At 34.7% G+C, this 19,672-nt stretch overlaps 2 protein-coding genes across 2 annotated transcripts; one reads left to right on the forward strand and one right to left on the reverse strand.

Moving 5' to 3' along the window:
• The first annotated feature begins 8,999 nt into the window (after positions 1-8,999).
• Positions 9,000-10,908, forward strand: LOC110698059 (wall-associated receptor kinase 5-like). Its single transcript, XM_021875462.1, has 3 exons — positions 9,000-10,024; positions 10,113-10,514; positions 10,667-10,908. The coding sequence occupies exons 1-3, from the start codon at positions 9,595-9,597 to the stop codon at positions 10,717-10,719; spliced, it is 885 nt and encodes a 294-aa protein (XP_021731154.1). The 5' UTR covers positions 9,000-9,594; the 3' UTR covers positions 10,720-10,908.
• A 1,202-nt stretch (positions 10,909-12,110) lies between these two features.
• LOC110698058 (hydroxyproline O-galactosyltransferase GALT6-like) lies at positions 12,111-18,644 on the reverse strand. The gene is made up of 7 exons (XM_021875460.1): positions 17,738-18,644; positions 14,290-14,522; positions 13,615-13,905; positions 13,403-13,531; positions 13,140-13,313; positions 12,659-12,766; positions 12,111-12,575 (listed from the first exon to the last, which is right to left on the reverse strand). The coding sequence occupies exons 1-7, from the start codon at positions 18,480-18,482 to the stop codon at positions 12,369-12,371; spliced, it is 1,887 nt and encodes a 628-aa protein (XP_021731152.1). The 5' UTR covers positions 18,483-18,644; the 3' UTR covers positions 12,111-12,368.
• Positions 18,645-19,672: the final 1,028 nt, after the last annotated feature.

A 19,672-nucleotide genomic window follows, 5' to 3' on the forward strand; every position in this document is an offset into this window, starting at 1 on the left:
CCTATAGGTCTGTAAGCCCTCTTGTTCCTTTTCACTTGAGGCTCAACAACGTTGAAGATAAATGGCTTTCTTCCAACGGTATTTGGTTTATTAGAGGAAGAAGAGGAGTCACACTTTCTTTTAAGAATAGGCTTACTTTCTAGCTTGTTTACCATCCTAAAAGGACTTGAAGTTCCAGATTTAATTCTTAAAGAGCATCACAAAGGCCGACCATATTTACGTTGATACGATTTTGGGAGGGACTAGCAATATCTTTATTGGTAATCTCATCATGGAAATCAGTCATGGCATCGAAGAAAATCTCTTCTTCTTCTTCAACAGTATTGACTTCTTCTATGGAAGCATCTTCAACAAGCTTGATAAGGAGTGATGGATCTAATGGATCTTGATCATCATAAATTGCCAAGGAATCAGAAAGTGGAGAATTATTGATACTTGGATTCTTACTGGCAGGAGGCACTAAAAGTTTGTTGTTATCGATCAAATATTGGATAGCTTCTTTTAGCTTCTAACAACTTTCAGTAGAGTGGCCCCTACCTTGATGGTATATGTAGTGTGCGTTTGGATTCCAATTGGCTAATCTCCTTTCAGGTGCATAGGTCCAATGGGAGTAATAAGTCCTTTGGCATGGAGTCGATCAAAGACGATGTCATAGCTCATCCCAATAAGGGTGAATTCTTTCCTTAGTTGCCTTCTTGGCCCTTAGTTATCCATGGCTAAGACATCATTAAGATTAAAGGTACTAACATTGTTACTAGAGTGGGTGTTCTTTGAAGAAGAAGGATTGCCATTCTTCTTTCCTTCCCAGCCACTATTGTTACTATTGTTAGTAGCTTTCAATTTTGCAAGGTCGTCTTCAATTTCAATGCCTATGTTGTAGATATCTTTGAAAGTACTCAAGTTGCATTGATATTTCAAATGCTTTTGATATTTCTCTTGGTGATTCTTAATGAACATCCTTACAGATTCTTTTTCACTTGGAACTTCAATCATTCTAGCGAAAGTTTCCTTCCATCTATTGTAAAATGCAGTGAAGCCCTCATTTTCTTTTTGCTTAAGGATTTCAAGCTCTCTATGATCAATTTCTACTTGAATATTACATTTTTATCTATTAATAAAGGCATATGTAAAATTGTCCCAAGTGGCAATTTTCTCAACACCTATGGAAAAGAACCATTGTTGACATACTGGTTCAAGTGAAAGAGAGAAAAGTGAAGGGAAGACTTTCTTGTCGATGCCCTTAATTTCCATGACTGTCTCAAAATCCTTCAAGTGAAAGTAAGGATTGTCAGTGGCCTTAAACTTAGGGATGTCATTGGCAGAGAACTTGTGCAGAAGAAGTTCCTTATCCATTGAGATCCCCTTAGAGCTTATTCCAAGGTACTTGTAGTCATTGGAGATTTGACTTAAACTGTCTTCAATGCGTTTGATTGTCTCAACTGGTACTTGCTTGTTAGGGTCCTCGGCCTTCTCGATTCGGGTGCTAAGTCCCTTGAGCATTTCAGCAAGACCATTTACAATTTGTTGGAGTTTGTCAAAATCTTCTTGACTAGCTGCCATTCTTATCTTTCTTCTTTGTTGAACTGGCCTCTGGAAAAGGTGTACTTGTATAAAGGTGTTGTCTTTAATTAAACGTCCTTCTCTCCTTGACCAAGCGCTGTAAAATTAAACTATTGACTCTTTTATTGACTTGACTCAAATTGACTCGTGCTTTTACTGGGTTTAAACAAAAAGTGGGTGCATATTTTGTGGGAGTCAAGTGTGGGAATCAAGTATGGGTGATAAGTTTTCAAGAAACATGTTTTATGTTGGGAGGATAATATCCGACTTAAAATGACGGCAAAAATGCACACAAGACTCTAGACATGGTCATGGTGAAAAGACATGTACAAAGTGTGTGCAAGGATTCGTGAGTGAAAGTGATATGTTCAAGATTCGTGTGATGACCATGGGACTAGATATATGATTAGACTCAAACAAAAACCAAGTTAAAACCTCGTTTATGCATTAATTTGGTTAATTATGGAGGTAGGACTGGACGCGAAGACTTGGAAAGAAAAAATCGAACCATCGCGGCGCTTTGGAAACTAGCGTTCTGCGTTAGAGACCAAATTGTCGCGCCACTATTGGAACGCCAATCTAATCTATTTTTGGTGATTCTTTCGAAGGTTTAAACCTATAGACTGCTAGGTCGAGTATGTTTAGACTTCAAAGGTTCAAATTAATTAACCAATTAATTAGGCAAAATCCTTTTAGTCCTTGGTTAGTTCATTAAGAATTTATTTGTAAGAAACAAGTCAACACAAAGGGTTAGTTTAATCACAAGTAGGATATTCACAAGTAGTCACAATATGATGCAATGAGTTTGCAACCTAACCATGGCTCTAGTTCTCTAAGGTTAAGGATTATGGTGTCCAAGAGGGTCCATGGTTATGAGTCCGAATGCATCGCGCGGAAGCCTTACCTTAGAAGGGTTAATACGATGGATGGGACCCCGCAAGTTAAACTCGCTTCCATGATTTGGTGAATTCATAATCTCTGATGCACCCATTATTGCACGAAGCGTTCATTAGGGTGGATAGAGCATGAATTCCCAATGGCTAAGACCATATGTAGAACACATATGGGTTCAAAAAAGTCGAAAAAACTCAATCAGGAAGTAAAATCGTCAAAACAATACTAAAATTAGTCAAAACACGAAGCTAGAAGACTGGCACAATTTTGCAAGAACTTGCGAAAACAGAGTCTATCGCGCAGCGACAGCTCTATCGTAACGCGACAGCTCTATCGCGACGCGATGGAAATATCGCGGCGCAATGGCTCTGTCGCTTTGCGATGGTTTTGAAAAAGATAAAATTCATGCGGAATCCGATTTCCACTCGAATTGGGTCAATCAAATTTTCGTACGTATTCTATTTTGACTAGGATTAGGATCATAAAAAAAGAGATGTTTTATTTGATATCAAATTCTCAAATCTTTATCTTTAGAAAAAAGGATAAATTAGAACCTTCTAGAAAATTCTAGAAACTTATAATAAATCCTAATTAGTTTAAGATAGGGATTTAGGGTAATATGATCCTCCACATGATCATTTGGGCGCAGGTAAGGCTTGGTTCGAGCTTGGTTTAGTATCTTGGTCATAACTCCTTCGTTATAAGTCGAAATTGGGCTTATAATATATCATTGGAAAGCTCTTTTCAAACCCCATCCAAATAAATAATAATTGGACTAGAATTATGAACCAAAATAGACTATTTTGGACGTTTTTATAAGTGGGACACGAAATGAATGATTTTAAGGACACAAAATGAATTATTTTGGTTTAAAACATTTAAGGAAATGTTAGAAATATGGTCATGTCTTAAGGTAACTTCACGAGACTCTTCAACTCTTTACCGAACTCGTTAATCAAAGATGTAAAAGGTACTCATCATTAGGTTTGGTTTTTGGGGAGACACAATCAGGTGTCTATGTTGATGCATTGAGTCCCTAATCTATTATTGCATCATTATGTTTGAAATCCAAATGATGAAGGGACTCAACTAATAGCATATTGTAAAGTGAGGATGCTCTAGTAACTTCAATCTGAAGTTGTTCTTGAGGAACCCACTAACATGTTTGTTTTGAGTGAAAACACCCTATCTGATGGAATGTGTACTAAGCTTTAGTGTAGAACATAAAGTAAAAAATGTAAAAATCTTCATTTCTTATTTCCAAAAGTATTTGTTCTTACAAAAGTTAGTTCCAACTCTATTATGACTTGCATACATGACTGCCTAACAATGTGTCATAAGTATATACCAAAAGAAACATAACCAATACATAAACAAAACGGGGAAAAAAAAAAGTTTAGGTTCCACTGGTTATGTGTGGCTGTCATTGAGTCCCAAAAGACTATGCTTCTTCCTTGAATTGATCAGTCTACACCCACCTCCATATCTGCTTCATCTTGATTGTGACATGTTGCTGGAACTGATATGATGTTTAAATAGTTAACAACATTTGTGACGAGTTCCTTGTCCACTTCCAGCAAGTCTGGAAGAATTCCTTGCCTGTCCATGCTTCTCTACTTCATGTGTGGTGGTGTGAAGTTATTACCACCTTCTTTTGCTAGTATTTCAAGCATGCAAGATTGTAGAGTGATCCATGTGTACTTGTTCAAAATAGGATCAAATTCCTCAAATGCCTCTTGCACTTTCTCAATAAGCTCATCTATATTTTTTTTTGGAAATGATTAGTATTGAAGGGATTGAATTACCCAGAAAAGACCTAGATCCAAAACATTCAAAACTGATGATTGAGCAGGTTGAAAAACAAACTGAATGTTGAATCCATTTTCATGTGTTGCTGCTTGAAATTCTTCATCTTTTGGAACTTGATGTGGCCTTGCGTTATCCCACTGTATGATTATATCCTTAAGCAGTTGAGCTGGCCACTGTGCATGTATTGATGGAATGATATGGTTGAGTAACACGTCCCTTATTACTTCTTGTTCACACTCTGCACTGCCTTAGTTTCTAACGTACCCTTATCTCTGTTCTTGCTTTTCTTTTTGGCTCTTTCATACTTCACAAAAGGAAACATACCATACTTCTCATCATGCACCAAATTCTTATGTTCATCATACAGTGGCTTCCCTATCATCCCTATGAACATAGCCTTAAGTTTGAACCTCTTTGACTATTATACTCTGTATGGGTCTCCCTCTTTTGGGAGAAGATATGATGTCCTGGTTTCTAGGTTCTGATAAAACCACTTCTCATCTAAGTGAATTACCTGTTGCATGTCCCTAAAGGTAGGGTCCTCTACTGTTGGAACTTGGTTCACATGACTTAGAACCCACTTGAGTCTTGCTATTTTGTAGTTAGCAGTGAGTGTAGGGTGATTGGTACTTGTGTGTGTCATAAGTCTTCCCTTCTTCCTTAACCTATGAATTGCTGAGTATGAAATGTTAAGGGTTGCAGCATAGCTCCTTTTAGTGGTCCTCTTATACAAGGGGACAGATACTAGCCACATAGGTTTGGGACCAGTTTTGCCTAATTTTTTTGCTCCTAACATCATTAACATTCTCCTCTATAATGTGGTTTTTAATTACTTGGAACCATCTGGTTGTTGTTGACCTGTGAACTGAATATTTTCTGGCCAAGGTGAATAAAAATCCTCTTGATAATGAGTCCCCTTCCATGTTCAGCAGGATTTCATCAACAATTTGCTTTTTTTCTTCCACTGTCATTTCTCTGCTTTGCCTTCCACCATTATCTACATCATCATTATCTGCTACATAGCCTTGTTCTGCATGTTCATTGTTGGCTTCTTGATGTACCATGTCTGCATCATCATTATCTACTTCCTGATGTTCCATGTATGCATCTTCCATGGAATCATCATCCATGTTTGACTGAAATGCTTCCATGGCTTGTTCTTCATCATACAGTTGGTCTAATCTATAAAATTCTTCTTCAAAGAAATCTTCCATAAGTCCCTTTGAATTTTTGCAAATTTGATGAAAGGTTATGAAGTGGCGGTTGAAGGTAATTTTTTGCAGTCTTCAATGGAGCCTAATTTCTGTATATAGTGATGCTGCTGGTACTAACAAGACACTTAGGAATTAGGGTGAGGAATTACTAATTGTAGGTTTAATGTAATTTCTAGATAGTTGCCAACTTTTGTAAGCTAAATATTGTTGGTTTTTGTAAACAGTACTAATGGTCCCCTCCCCCTCCTCTAACCCCATTCCCCATTGAAACACTAGCAGAAAATGGGGTGTATTGAATGGGGTGACCCCTATTTATAAGGGGCTTTTGATTTGAATTTTATGAAAACTAATTATGGGGGTTAAGTGGCAAAACGTTTGAATTTTCAAAAAAATAGGAGGGAAAGAAAGTGGATCAAAAAAGTTTATCCCGTTTTAAAAAGTCAGTAACTTTTTGGGAGGGAAAAATCCCACTAAAATATGAGGTCACATGTCTTCAATAAAGTGAAAAAGGGTCCACTAACTTTCCCTTCTTTTTATCTCTCCTAATACATACTCTTCCATTTAATTAAACCCCCCTCCAATTTTTTGCCTAAAAGTCTGTAAAATACTAAATTGTTACGAGTAAAGCGAAACAGAGGTAGTAAACTAGGACCCATTTCATAATTATATTCCGTATATGATTAATTATGGCCGTTATGTTAATACTTGCACTTTTTTTTCCATTGATTACCATGGTTTAAATAGATGTGTCCATTTTTTCAACATGGCAAGTACATTGTGAATAGAATGGAACAAATAAAACATAATTAATACAAAGTACTTCATAGAAGTATATAACATCAAAAAAAAAAATTAAGGGAAATTTTCTTTGGCACTCACGTGTTTGTTAATTTTCTTTTGGTGAACAACAAAAAATTCAATTATCTTTGATAATCTTGAATTATTAGTATAAATTAACTATAGCATTAATGATACGGAGTATAACTTTCACAATATAATACTCCGTATTTACTCATCAATGATTATAGTCTTGTAGTATTGATGAATGATTTCGTTGTAATGTTTCTGTTTTGTTGAAGTTGTTTGTCGAACAATTTGTGAACTGTTGAAGGCGGAAGATTGATTAATTAATATATTTCCCCTTTCTTTTAAAAAAAAAAAAAGATTTCTTTGATAGATTTGTTAATCTAGATCCCTTTTTAAATGTTATAATGTTATATATGATATATTATTGAATTGTTTATAGTACATAAAAAATGCAGCATTAAAATTTCCTTAAAATATACTTGTATAAATTAAGTTATTATTAATGATGGATGTGTTACACAATTGACAAACTGGGGACACAGAGTTGGACAACAATTGAATATTATAGATTACCAGATGATTAAAAAGTGGATTCTTATTCTTATTCTTTCTAGGAAGTTTCTTTCTCTTTCAAAGTGAAGGGCTCATACCCTTAGATTAGTTAGATGTTTTTGTAGGTAAATCTTCAACCTCAGTACTTTTGTTCATCATCCTATAAATAAAATACCTAAAAAGGCAAAGCTCATTTACAGATAACTATCTTAGGGTCTGTTCCAATTTACTAAAAACAACTAAACTGAACTGAACTGAAATGAATTATTTATGAGAGAAGGAAATTAGGAACTGAACTAAACTAAACTGAAATTAAGCTGAACAAGCCCTTAGTCTATTTTTAGTCTAATTTTATTAATAACATCATCTTAATATCCAAAGATATTACTCCAATTTTCTACCTTATAAAGTATAAGATTACTCTTATTAATAGTGTTTTGCCAAATATATCCTTTAAAATGTATAATTACATATATATCCTCATTAATATGTACAAGTTTATTAATGATTGGTGTTTGGATAATATTACCCTCTAAAATGTTTATTACTTATTTACCTTTATTAATGTTAGTTGTTTTTTTAACTCTTAAAAATAGTGCGTTGATATTTACACTCTTAAAAATCTTTGTTTACATCTTTTCTCTCAATACTGATGCCAACAATTAAATTTGTCATTTAAGGCTAAACCGAAAGAGCTTGTGGATATAATTAGCTATGACGCGCGCATCATGCGCGTTAGCTACCCTAGCATCTCTAAAAGTTCTTTTTGTCAACAGTATTCATCTCATTAAAAAATCGAAACATAAGGAATTTTTAGAAAAAAGACATTATATAATTAATGTTGTGAATTGAAATTAATACAGTAGCACTGAAATTATTTAATAGGAAAGTTATTGGTCAATTAAATCCAGATAAAGCAAATCACAATAAAAGAAAAATCCAAGAAACAGTTGTTAATTTATGTTGAATACAGGTAGTAAACTAGTAATCACATGTTATATTAGTAGTACAAACTAATAATGATTACGTAAATAGTTTGTCGACCTTCAACGATATTCTTCAGATCTAGAACCCAAATTTTCGACAATACATGCTCTCTATATTGCATTATTCTCTGATGTGATGGTAAAACCACGAAATATTTTATACATATTCGAGTGTGTCGTGCACCTAATTAACTCAAAATTAGTTTTTGCTATTTATTTGATGATTAAATAAAAAATAATAATCAAAATGAGAACAAAATGCTCATAGATATATCGTACACCAGGGTGTATATAACAGTCTCTCGTAAAAGCACACAACTTTAGTATTCATCCCAGGCACTATCTCGTTTGGTAGATGATAGCTAATAACTAGTGACAATGGTCTTAATAATGAATTACATTTCCAAATAAACATACATTTTTCCACTTGAATGTGTCGAATTGAAATTAGAGGGTGAATTCATAGAATCATCAATAAAATGATTAATAGTTGAAATGAAATGAATACACGAACATTAACACGAGACTTTATTACATACAGATTCATTATCATATATCATCGTCTATTATATGTTCAAAATGGAATTTCCCTTCTTCACAAGGAGAGATAGATCAATAATTCAATAATCAACATTAAGGTATACGATAGCAAGTAGTTGTCTAATACTGAGTAGTTTGTATGTGACTAATTCTTATCTAATGAAATTTAATTTTTAGGATTGGAATTTCTTTTTGAATATTTGGATTAACCGAAAGCAGTAGAATATATATATATATGATCAATAGCAGAAAATAACTTTCCAAAAATCGTACATATGGAAGTAACTACATTGCGCCCAAAATCCAAATCTCCAAAGTAACTTATTCAGCAGTAAAGCAATAGTAATGGACCATGGCCGTGGACCAAGAGCTATTGCCACTAGTATGCATTTTACTTTAATACCCCTTAACTTTGTTTGAGGAATTTCAAGGAATAATTATTTTACTTCCCCTAACTCAAAATTTACAATGACCGATATTGTTGTATCTTGTATACTTGTGTTTGATGCTTAATGAAAATTATCCATCTTAGCTATCCCCCGAAGTGCAATTTTTTTATTTTGATAATCCTAAGAGTAATAATTCGTCTAATGATAAGGATTGTATCATACAACCTTGAACTTGTGATATCAATTTTATTAGGGGCACTTTGGGAGTTGAGAGTTGAGTTATTTTTTTTATTTTTACCCTCCACTCAAATTTCATGAAGCCTTATTTGCTAGTCCATACCGGATTGACTTGTGCGAGGCTTCAATCTAATTTGCCATCTTTCTTTGACTACCAGTATTCCATCTAAATCCATTCAGATTTCAGAGAAGTGTGATTTGGTCATGCCTTTCACACATCTTCTCGGGATCGAGGCATCACATGACTCAAAACAGTCAATTGTCATAACCTTCAAGCACTTGTAAAAATATACTAAGTACGAAAAATAAAAAATGACACAATAGGATAATGGTGACTTGTGAAACACTAAAAGCAATAAATTCCTCATTTTAGTCGGCTAGTAAAGAAGTGGAAAAAGGCAGTTAGAAGGATGGAAACAGAGAGAAAGACGGCATCTACCACATACTAGTACTCTCAGAGGTGAATCCAATTCCCTCCCATTAAAAAAAAAAACAACGCCCACACATTGGTCTTTCCTTACTTCACTTGCCTCACTCTTTCCAATACAAAAACCACCCTCACACTAATCAACCAACATTTCCCATTCACACCGTCATTTCTTAACCATGAACCTAAACCACCTCCCTCTATTCCTCCTCTTCCTCGTCCCCCTCGTCCATTCCCAAGTATGTCAACGCTTCTGTGGTGACATCCCCCTTCGTTACCCCTTCGGCGGTGGTCCGGGGTGTGGTGACCCTAGGTTCACCAAGCATGTTACATGCAATCAAAGGCAACTTTCCTTCATCACCCACACCGGTTCCTACCCAGTCACCAACATCGACTATAACAAACAGGTACTCTATGTCTCTGACCCTACTATGTCTACCTGTTTCTGTACTCAGCCTAGCAAAGGGTTCAGCCTTGACTGGGATGCTCCATTCTCTTTTGACGACAGCAGTGTCTTCGCACTGCTGGACTGCTCGCTGGATTCGTCCCCTATATATAAAGGCGCTATTAACGGAAACACTTCTAACGTCCCTCAGTGTGATAATGCAGGTACAGTAAAATATCAGTTCAAGTGTTCAAGCTGTTCATTATAATACTTGTACAAAAAATTTACCTCTCAATTTATCACTTCAAATAGGTACCCCTCTCTGCAGCTCGCTCTACTCCTGCCAGCCTATCAGTCAGCTAAATGTCCCGATCAATACATGCTGCGTGTACGCGCCTATGGATCTGGGGCCTGCCTTCGAGATGGACCTACAGAAGGCACAATGCAAGGCATACACTGCGATTTACAGCTTTGAAGATCAGGAAGCGAATCCAGAAGTATGGAAGTACGGGGTAGCATTGAAGTACAAGTTCAACGTGAAGAACGACTATCCGGTTTATTGTAGCAACTGTGAGAAGAGTAACGGGGCTTGTGCATACACCGGAATTTACAACACTTTTGTGTGTAATTGTCCAAGTGGAGTGAACACTTCTACTGATTGTTACTTTCAAAATTCTTGGAATTCTGGGCTAAGGAATGCTCCTTGGATCAAAGGTAAATCTTTTTCATAAAGATTTCTCTTGATGCAAGTAAAGCACATGCTTCCTATTCTTTTTAGTTACGTTCTTTTTGTCTAATTATATAGTTTATGTATAATAATTAGGATTTGACTTTTTCTAAATCTTCATCTTTGGCTGTTTTGACAGGAACCTTGATCTTCTATTCTATTGTGCTACTCCTGCTATCGATCTCGCTGTAAAATACAAGATCACAGCAAAATGACAGACAAAAGAACCAGTTCAAACACCAGCATTCTCTTCCCCTTCTTTTTGTACTTTTTAAGTTCATTAGATTTTGCATGTATTGCAATGTTTTTGTTTGTTTTTGTTTTATTGAGACAGGTAATTGTAATATATGAAATGCAAATAAATATAACAGTTTACTCCAATGTGTTGTTCTCGTGTATATATGTCACTAACTGTTGACTCCTCTATGTTTATTCATTAACTATCATTCAATATTGAGATTTTAATCTACTGACACCAGATGGGATGCAGGACATGTCTCATTTATGATTTGATGGACGGACTGACAATGTGCAAGAACTAGCATATTACGTTATTTAAACAGATGTATTGGTAAAAAAAAAAGAAAAGAAAAATGAGCCCTTCCGAAGCCTTGATACGAACCTGCCCGGAAATTTCTGATCTGAATCCCACAGACCTTGATAAAAGTTAATCGATATGGACTTGACTAAACCACTGATATAAAACCAACCTGAGTCAATTAAAAAAAAGCTAGATCAGGACTCAATTTAACCAGTCCGTTTGACACGTCCATTAGTCCATAAGCAACAGGCGTCAAAAGGTGCCAGCACTAGCATATATTAATCAGACAGATTGGACATGAAAAAAAAAAAAGTTAAGAAAAGAGGGAATTATTAGAGGATAGACAGGGATAATGATCACAATAATCAGCTTACAATACATGGAGAAAAACACAGTTGGAAAGTACAAGTTTGGAGGTTAAGTGGATTTTCTAGAAAATTATTTCATCAAGAATATGATTCCTTCATTAAAGCCACTAGATTAGAAAGAATCACTTTTCTCACAGAAGAATCTTTGCTTTTTATCTCCCACTTCAACGGGATCGGAGCTCCTAGACAGAGGTAAAATAAAGCTTTTCCTAAACTAATGATTCAGAAACAGCAGAATGATTAACATAAGAGTTCTATTCTATTGACTATATATAAAATGCTCTATCAAGCACATTTTTATGAGGGTGTAGGGCATAACTACCCAAAAACATGCAGAATTCGAGGAAGAAAAAGCCGAGTCTAAAGTATCATCTCATAGACTGAGTTTAGTCTTATGTTGTTACAAAAAAATATTTATTGCTAAAACTTCTGATTGAATGCACATGAATTACCAGCTTCAAAACAGGATACATAGTAAAATATTCGTACCTTGAACTGGCAAGATGAGAGCTCCAGTCTCCAATTCACACCGCCAAATATGCTAAAAATGTACGTGTAGCCATCTTTACCAATATCATCAGCAAATAATATGATAGCAAAGCTGTATACTCTTACTGTAGGCAAAAAACTGAACTTGTGAATGTGTAAACTTTTTGTATATCCATTCACCATGATCAATTTGTATGAAGAAAATCATGTATAATTTCTCAAATTTAGAGTAATTTATATGAAGTTCCCAATAAAAAAGAAAATTCCTTGTATACATTGTAATCTCAGTGCTACCCACCAGGCCACTTTTCATCATGTTCATGATGATTACACAAGTATAAGCTATCTACAAGTCAAAACCTCTCTGTGTCACTATTCCTAATAGCTAAATCCTCCGAATCATAAGAGAGGATAAATATTGTCAAACTGGTCAAGTATAAATGTTACAGGTTGCAGCATATGGGCTTTCCTTCACTTTGTAGTCTTTCCCACAAACAGATCAGTTGTTTAGGAGACTGATAGTGTGCAGTATAATAATCATCGAAGCAACCGGACTGGTGGAAATGCGAATTGTGCAGATACTCCACAGGGCTCGAACTGTTGAACTTCTCAACCCACATCCCCATGCTCACATCTTCCATCTTGAACAACTACAATGCAACATGCAAAATTACTGACTATATTGGAAAAACAGTAATATTGGTTAAAGACATGGATAGGATATTTGACATACTCTCAATCTGTCCTTTTGATACTCTGTCACAATAAAACGGGCAATGTCTGAAGACACAATATATCCAGGTCCATCAGCATATGGTGGATAAATTTCGTCAGGCCATTCCTGAAGCATTACACAAGAAAAAAAATATCAGAAATACAGCAGTGAAAAAACTGGTCTATGCAACATTCAGCTCTCACTAAAAAATAACCAACTAGACAAACCTAAAATAATAGAATGCTAGCTACATCAAATGTAGAGGTGGCTAGTAGGCTGGTCCAAGTGGGGAACCAGGGGCAGACTAGATAAGCAAGACCCCGAACTTGGCTAGGTCGGGTGGGCTCAGGTTAATTCAGATGACTGGCCACTCTTTAGCAAACATGATTGAATAATTTTTTGAAATGAACACACAACAAGCTTCATACAGCCATTATGCAAACATAAGAAAACACCAAATAGCCAGTCATGATTCATGACCTTTGATAGTTCCTTATACCTCATATGTAACAGCCCATTTACCAGTACGTAGTGGGGTGTGATAGTAATTAATTTTTCCAACATAAAGGCTCTTCCCACTGTTAACTCGTCGAGCTTCCTCAATCACAGCATCTACCCTTACAAAGGTATCATCATCACATTTCATGATATATTTTGTTGACAAGAAATTTACCTGTAACGAAAAAAAAAAAAAAAAAGTAAATGTCAATATATTTGGCTACTTTCAAACAAATGATTAACAAAAAAAATCCATGTTCTTACCCCGTATTCACAAATAGCTAAAGTTTTCAAAACAACAAGATCATAGTTGTCTAGGTATGGAACAATGATGATGTCGCCAAAAAACTCAGCCTCTTTCCTCAACTCCACATTTATAGTATCTCTTTCATGCTGCCAATAAGTTGATGTCAAGGATCACTCTCTTGGAATATAAGGATCAAATGTAAAGCATGATTATCAATGTTGCCTCTTACCAATGCTACGAAGAAGCGGGCTACAACAATTGAAGATTTAACCAAGTAATGTTGCATCCAGGATTTACGGACCGCCATACGTTCAGCAAAATGGTCTCCAGCTGAAATTACACCAATAAAAAGATCAACGGGTTCATAAGGAAGTGGTCGAGCCTTCCACTCAGAAGACATCTCAAGGTGCCTCTCAGGAGCGACACTAGGATGTGAAGTGGGCAAAGAAGCAGTAAATGCAGAATGTACATCAACATCCCCATACACGCGTAGTATCATGGCATCTTCTAAGTCAAAACCCTGTAAATGCAAGCACAATTCAGTAAGTTATTGTGTATAATGCACTGGAAAGAAAATGGGGAAATTGATAATTGTGAAAATGCTAACCAACTTTTGAAAAAAAAAAATGTAAGCAACATGAAGAGGTCTTTAATAGGGATATCAAATAACATGTTTACTTCTGTAAGTTTACAAAAAGTTCAATAACAATTTCATACCAAAAGAAATCAAGATTCGTACGAAGCCAAAATAATCATTGCTATGATGAATGAAAAAAAATAAAAATTAGGTTTCTCCTAATTTATGTGAGCAATCAAGCATCTCTAACAAAATGTTTTGCAAACATGCAAAAAGAGGTAATTATATCAATTTTGGCACTGGAAGCTATTTTAACATAATGCTTACATTACGATAAGCAAATGAGGTTAGATGCCGCCCATTAACACTAATATGATAACCTTCCAAGCCCGCAGTGATGGTAAGAACAAAGAACTTCTCTTCTAAGAAAGGAAAAGGCCAGTCCAAATCGATCTTTTTCCTCCGCCCCATCAACCTGTCCAACCACAAACTAGCCTTTGACTCTTCGAAATCGTTAGCATCGTCACGAATCCATTTCTCACATTTTACCTGTCCGTCGACTGCAAAATAATATCCAGCAATCAGCAGAGTGAAGAACAAACACGCAGAATTAAAGGATATTAGGACTCGACTAAGTGCTAAGGACTGCTAACAAATAGATAATGGACTAACCTTATATATGAAGGACAAACAATCACCACCTAAACTCTAACACAGATCATCAATGTAACATCTGATTTATCGTATCTTTATGGATGCATATAAGAAGACTCCATTTTCAATAGGAGTTCAATTATGCAGTCAAGCAAACCACAAGACCAACTTCTGTGTTTATGCTAGCATCACAAAAAGCTAGGTATGGCATGTACTTATTTCAAACTTTAAGCTTATTGAAAAATAATTCAAAATCTCCCGTACAACACTTCTAATCTGTTTATTTTAAGAGCTGCGATATATTTTAGCAGATGAACCTTGAAACAACATGAAAGATGAACCTTTATCACAGTAGTCATTTCTCATTTGTACTCTTATCAGCTAAAGCACAAATCCCAGAAATCCAATGTATTGGATAATTTTATTTTATTTTATTTTTAAGGTTTTCGAGAAGTATGGCTAAATTGGAAACATAACACTAATACAGTTAGTCAATTAGTATCCAAAAAAAATAAAAAATAAAAAATCTCATTCATGCAGAAACAAACTCTAAAATTAAAGTTCTGTCATATAGATGGAACCTAACAGCCGTAACAGGACAACTCTGCTCTAATAGCTTGTTAATGGAATCATTGATTTAAAAAGCATAAGCTTAGTTGTTAAGTTCCGATCAATGGTTTTATCCATCTGAAATACTACTCTGATATTCTTAGCCTTCCTTCCACATCAACAACCAAGACTTCTAGTTCATTTCTTCCATGCAGGCATGTATCTTGCCTCTAGTCTCTATCATTAGCTTGCTTCAGCTAAAATTAGTGAATAGAGTTTATATGATTATTAAAAAAGTACTTTTAAAATCATCTTAATTACCATGCTTTCAAATGAAATTAGAAAACAAAGTTTGATCTCCAGAAACCACATGTATTATACAATAATCTTTTACACAAAAGACGTACCAAACCTTCGAAAAAATCTCATACCGTAATTCAAATTGACCTACTGTCTTAAAATAGTAACCCCAATTTATTTTTTAGTACAACCAGAATTAAAAATTAAAACTTTCCCACATTACCCTAGCAAGAGCTCAAACAGAACTGTATTGCATAAAGAATTAGATAATTAAATAATCCACAGAATGATATGGAGTAGTAAAAATACACCGTGTATCCCAAGAAAGGCATTACAATCTACAATTTCCTAGGAAGAGATGATTCCTATGTTTAACAAAACAACCATTTAGACCTTGTTCACATCAGCCAATTTTTATCCAACTGAAATTAAATTACAAGTTAACATGTCAACCGAAAGACCACTCACTATTACTCTCTTTTTTTTTTTTTTTGAATAGGAAAAATATTTCATTAATTAAAAGTCATACGACATTTACAATAGAGATTCGACGTTAATAATCAAATAAAATTTTCCTTCATAAAAACTATGATCGTCGAGTAGATCTTGCACTATGAAACATATCCCGCTTATATAGCTGGAAAACACAGTCACGTTAGAGAGACAACCTAACGATCCTTTATAGCTGTGAGAATGTTTTCCTTCTAATTCATCTGTTTGTATTTGAAAACTTGATAATTTTTTCACCAACGAAATAATTCCATGACAATCCATTAGATCTAATATCATGAATTCAAAACTAAGAAATTTCTCCCCCGAAAAAAGGAGATAGACCTTGTCTTTCAAAGGAGGTCGAAAAACCCTTGACCTTTTCTTTTGAGGGAGAAAAGTTTCTCCCAAAAGGAGGAAACATTATTATAAAACCTAAAAAAACTTTAAAGAAACAAGAATTGGGGCTTGAAACCCCTTCAAAATTCAACAATGGAAGCTGGAAGCTAGGGTTTTGAAGAGAGGAAGGAGGAGAGAAAATTAAATTCTCACTATTACTCTCTTAATTTAGTGCAAACGAAACTAAAACAATTATAGATTGCTACCAGATTAAGTTTCCTTTTCTAAACTCACACCAATCCCAAAGAAGTCACCAAGTCTTTTGATCGAAGACATTTCACTTATCTTGTAATTTCATCCACTCTTGGAAAATGCTAACATTGATTTTACTAGATATTAAATAAATACATTAGAAAAATATAATTTAATTCGTTAATGCCTTATAGTTTTTAGTCTTCCATAAGAATTCACCCCTTGGCACCTTTCTCTCAACAACAACAAGTTGTAATATAATCCGTATGACACGGGGCGACAATGTTTCTTTCAAAACAGAACAAAACAAAGTAGCACAATCATAATCAAACCCTTAACTTTTGAATATCTATGCTATGCTGCATTCCTAGCTGCAAGTTATAGATACTAGTAATGAGCTATCACTAACAGAATTATTTAAATTACTCAATTACGTACTAATATTCTTTAATTGTTGGAGCCGTAATAAATAAAGGAAAAGCACCACAAAAATCTCACACCTCAACTACTTATTTTGAGTATGGTACAATGTCTATGTAAATTGTTAAAAATAGCATTTCGTACATTTTACGAATCTCATAATATTAATATTTGAATAACACTAGTATGACATTATTCACAAATCTCGGCAATTAAGTAATTAACCTATCATCTCTACACTCACAAATCTCATACGAGTAATAAATACTACTGTACTATATACTTGTAATTAACAAAATGTCAATATTTTGAAAAAAAAATTGTCAATTTCAGTATATAACATAAGATTATTTTTTTTCTTTTAATTCACCAAAAACTATATGTCGGTCAAAGTGTAACACTTAAAATGTCAATATCAATATATAACTTTAGATTATTATAATGGGAAGGTGTCAATTTGAATATCCGGGCCAATTCGATGAGGTCGGGTCAAGCCTAATTCACTTGAGTCATGTTAAATTATTGTATCCATACAAATCAAAATCTAAATTTGGTTTTTTTTGGAAAAGTTTCGGGTCAGCTTTTGACATATTTGCGGGGAACAATTACTACAAAAGTAATTACCCCCTCCATATTTTTTTCAGTTCATCCTATTAATTTTGTTTTTTCAATTAAAAATTCCAAATAGAAAGAACAAATAAATGACCAGAGAATAACTATTGAAAATAGAGAATAACATACATACAACAACGCAATAAATGAGCAACATTACCAGTTTCTTCATTGAAAGGCGAACGCCACCCTTCACAACGGACGGCATTGCCCCACTGACCTCGATAACAATGATTCATCTCGATGACCGGTTTATCACTCCAATCCCCTTTAATCCTAGGATTAAAATGCAGAAACCTCGCCGCCTCCTCGCCTCGAACCACTTTCTCTTTCCTCAACTCCACCATAAACTGTGACACCATCACATCCTTCCCCAACGATATTTTCGGCTCCTTTTCTTTATGGGCCTTCTTCGGCCGCCCCACCACCGTTACATGTGACCCAATTGTCAGCCCACATGGCAGGCCCACCATCCCATTAAACTCTGACTCTCCAACTGACACCTTCTCCGGACACCTAAACGCCGCCGTTTCATTCCCGGGACTCACCGCGGATGACACCTCATGGGCCTCATTGGGCTTTCCCTTCAATTGGGCCCATAATTCTGAGCCCACAACCCATGCTTGCATGGCAGTTTTGTAAATAGAGCTATTATCACAATCCCGAGCTCTGAAATCCAACCGGGATAGAATTCGGGGCGGTTTATCGGCTCGGGCCGAATCGTCTACAAAACGGGTCGGAAAGTCGTGTTGATTACCCAAGAAACGGAAAAGAACTGGGAATTGAGTAGTCATCAAGAAAAAATAGACGAAAACTAATACCATTAAAAGATGGAGTGACTTGAGTCGACTCACTATTACCACCGAGTCAACCTTGTTGTTGTTGTGACTCGCCCTCTTCATCATCTCTCTAACTTTTTCTCTTTAAAAAAATCAAGAAATGAGAGAAGAGAGAGAGAGTAGAGAGTGAATTTTGGGTGGAATTTTTTTCAATTAATTTTTCTTAATTTTAGGATGTTTCATGCAGTCTTATATATTTGGTGGCAGTTTTAAGAGCAAATTTAGTAATGAGACCAGTTAAGATGTTTTTTTTTTTTTTTTTTTAAATAATATGTTGGAGTTACTAGGATCTCTTAATTGAATCACAAAGGATACAACAATGCGTTATTTTGGAGCTTTTATTTTATGCTTTGATCAAAATTAATTAGACATGTTTGCATATTTGGAAGATATGCTTTCATTATATGAGTGATATTTACATGTGGATAATTTATGATTTGTGAGGGACTTATATTGCTTATTTGGTGAAATTATTGGTGTAAGTGAATGTTCATTTGAAATTGAGTATTGTATGATTTAACATGTGATAGAAAAACATGGACTTGTGCTTATGTGTGTTAGAAAGAATAAATAATTTAATGTGGTCAATGTACATTTTAAGGTTTAATAAATAATCAATAATTGTTATGATAGTAAATGAATCAGAGCAATATGCATGCCACTTGAAATTAGATTAATTTGAGTTGTAACAAAATTGAGTCAAGATTTGAGTCGAGCAAGTGTAGGGTCATAAGATTTCAATTCCAAATCATAAGTACATATAATATTTATGTTCTGAAATGTACAAAAACGGCAACGGATTTTCAAATGTTTTTTTAAAACTATAAGCCAAAATGTATGTATATACATCCACAATAAGCTTAGCTTGAATAGTAATATATTATTTATTACACTACCAATGACAAATTATCAAAGTTACCTAAATGTAATGGGTAAAAGTTATAATAGATTGTTCTAATTAAAAAAGAAAAAAAGGGTTATAATTGATTGTTAATATGAAGGGAAACTATTTAATTAATTGGTCAAACAATATTAAATGTACGGAGTAACATAATAATTATTTCATTTTTTTGTGGGTGCAAAATGAATATTATATATATTTCTGTCGATCCTTTTTACTTGTCTTATTTGTTTTTTTTTTCTACGGATTTTTCACTGTATACCACTGAGTTATTTCGTGATTCACCATATACTAAACAAAATTTTCTAATACACCAAATACCACTAAGTTTTTGGTAAATGTCACAACATGCCTT

The sequence above is a fragment of the Chenopodium quinoa genome, unplaced genomic scaffold, assembly GCF_001683475.1.
Source record: "Chenopodium quinoa cultivar QQ74 unplaced genomic scaffold, ASM168347v1, whole genome shotgun sequence".
In the NCBI taxonomy this organism is placed as follows: Eukaryota; Viridiplantae; Streptophyta; class Magnoliopsida; order Caryophyllales; family Amaranthaceae; genus Chenopodium; species Chenopodium quinoa.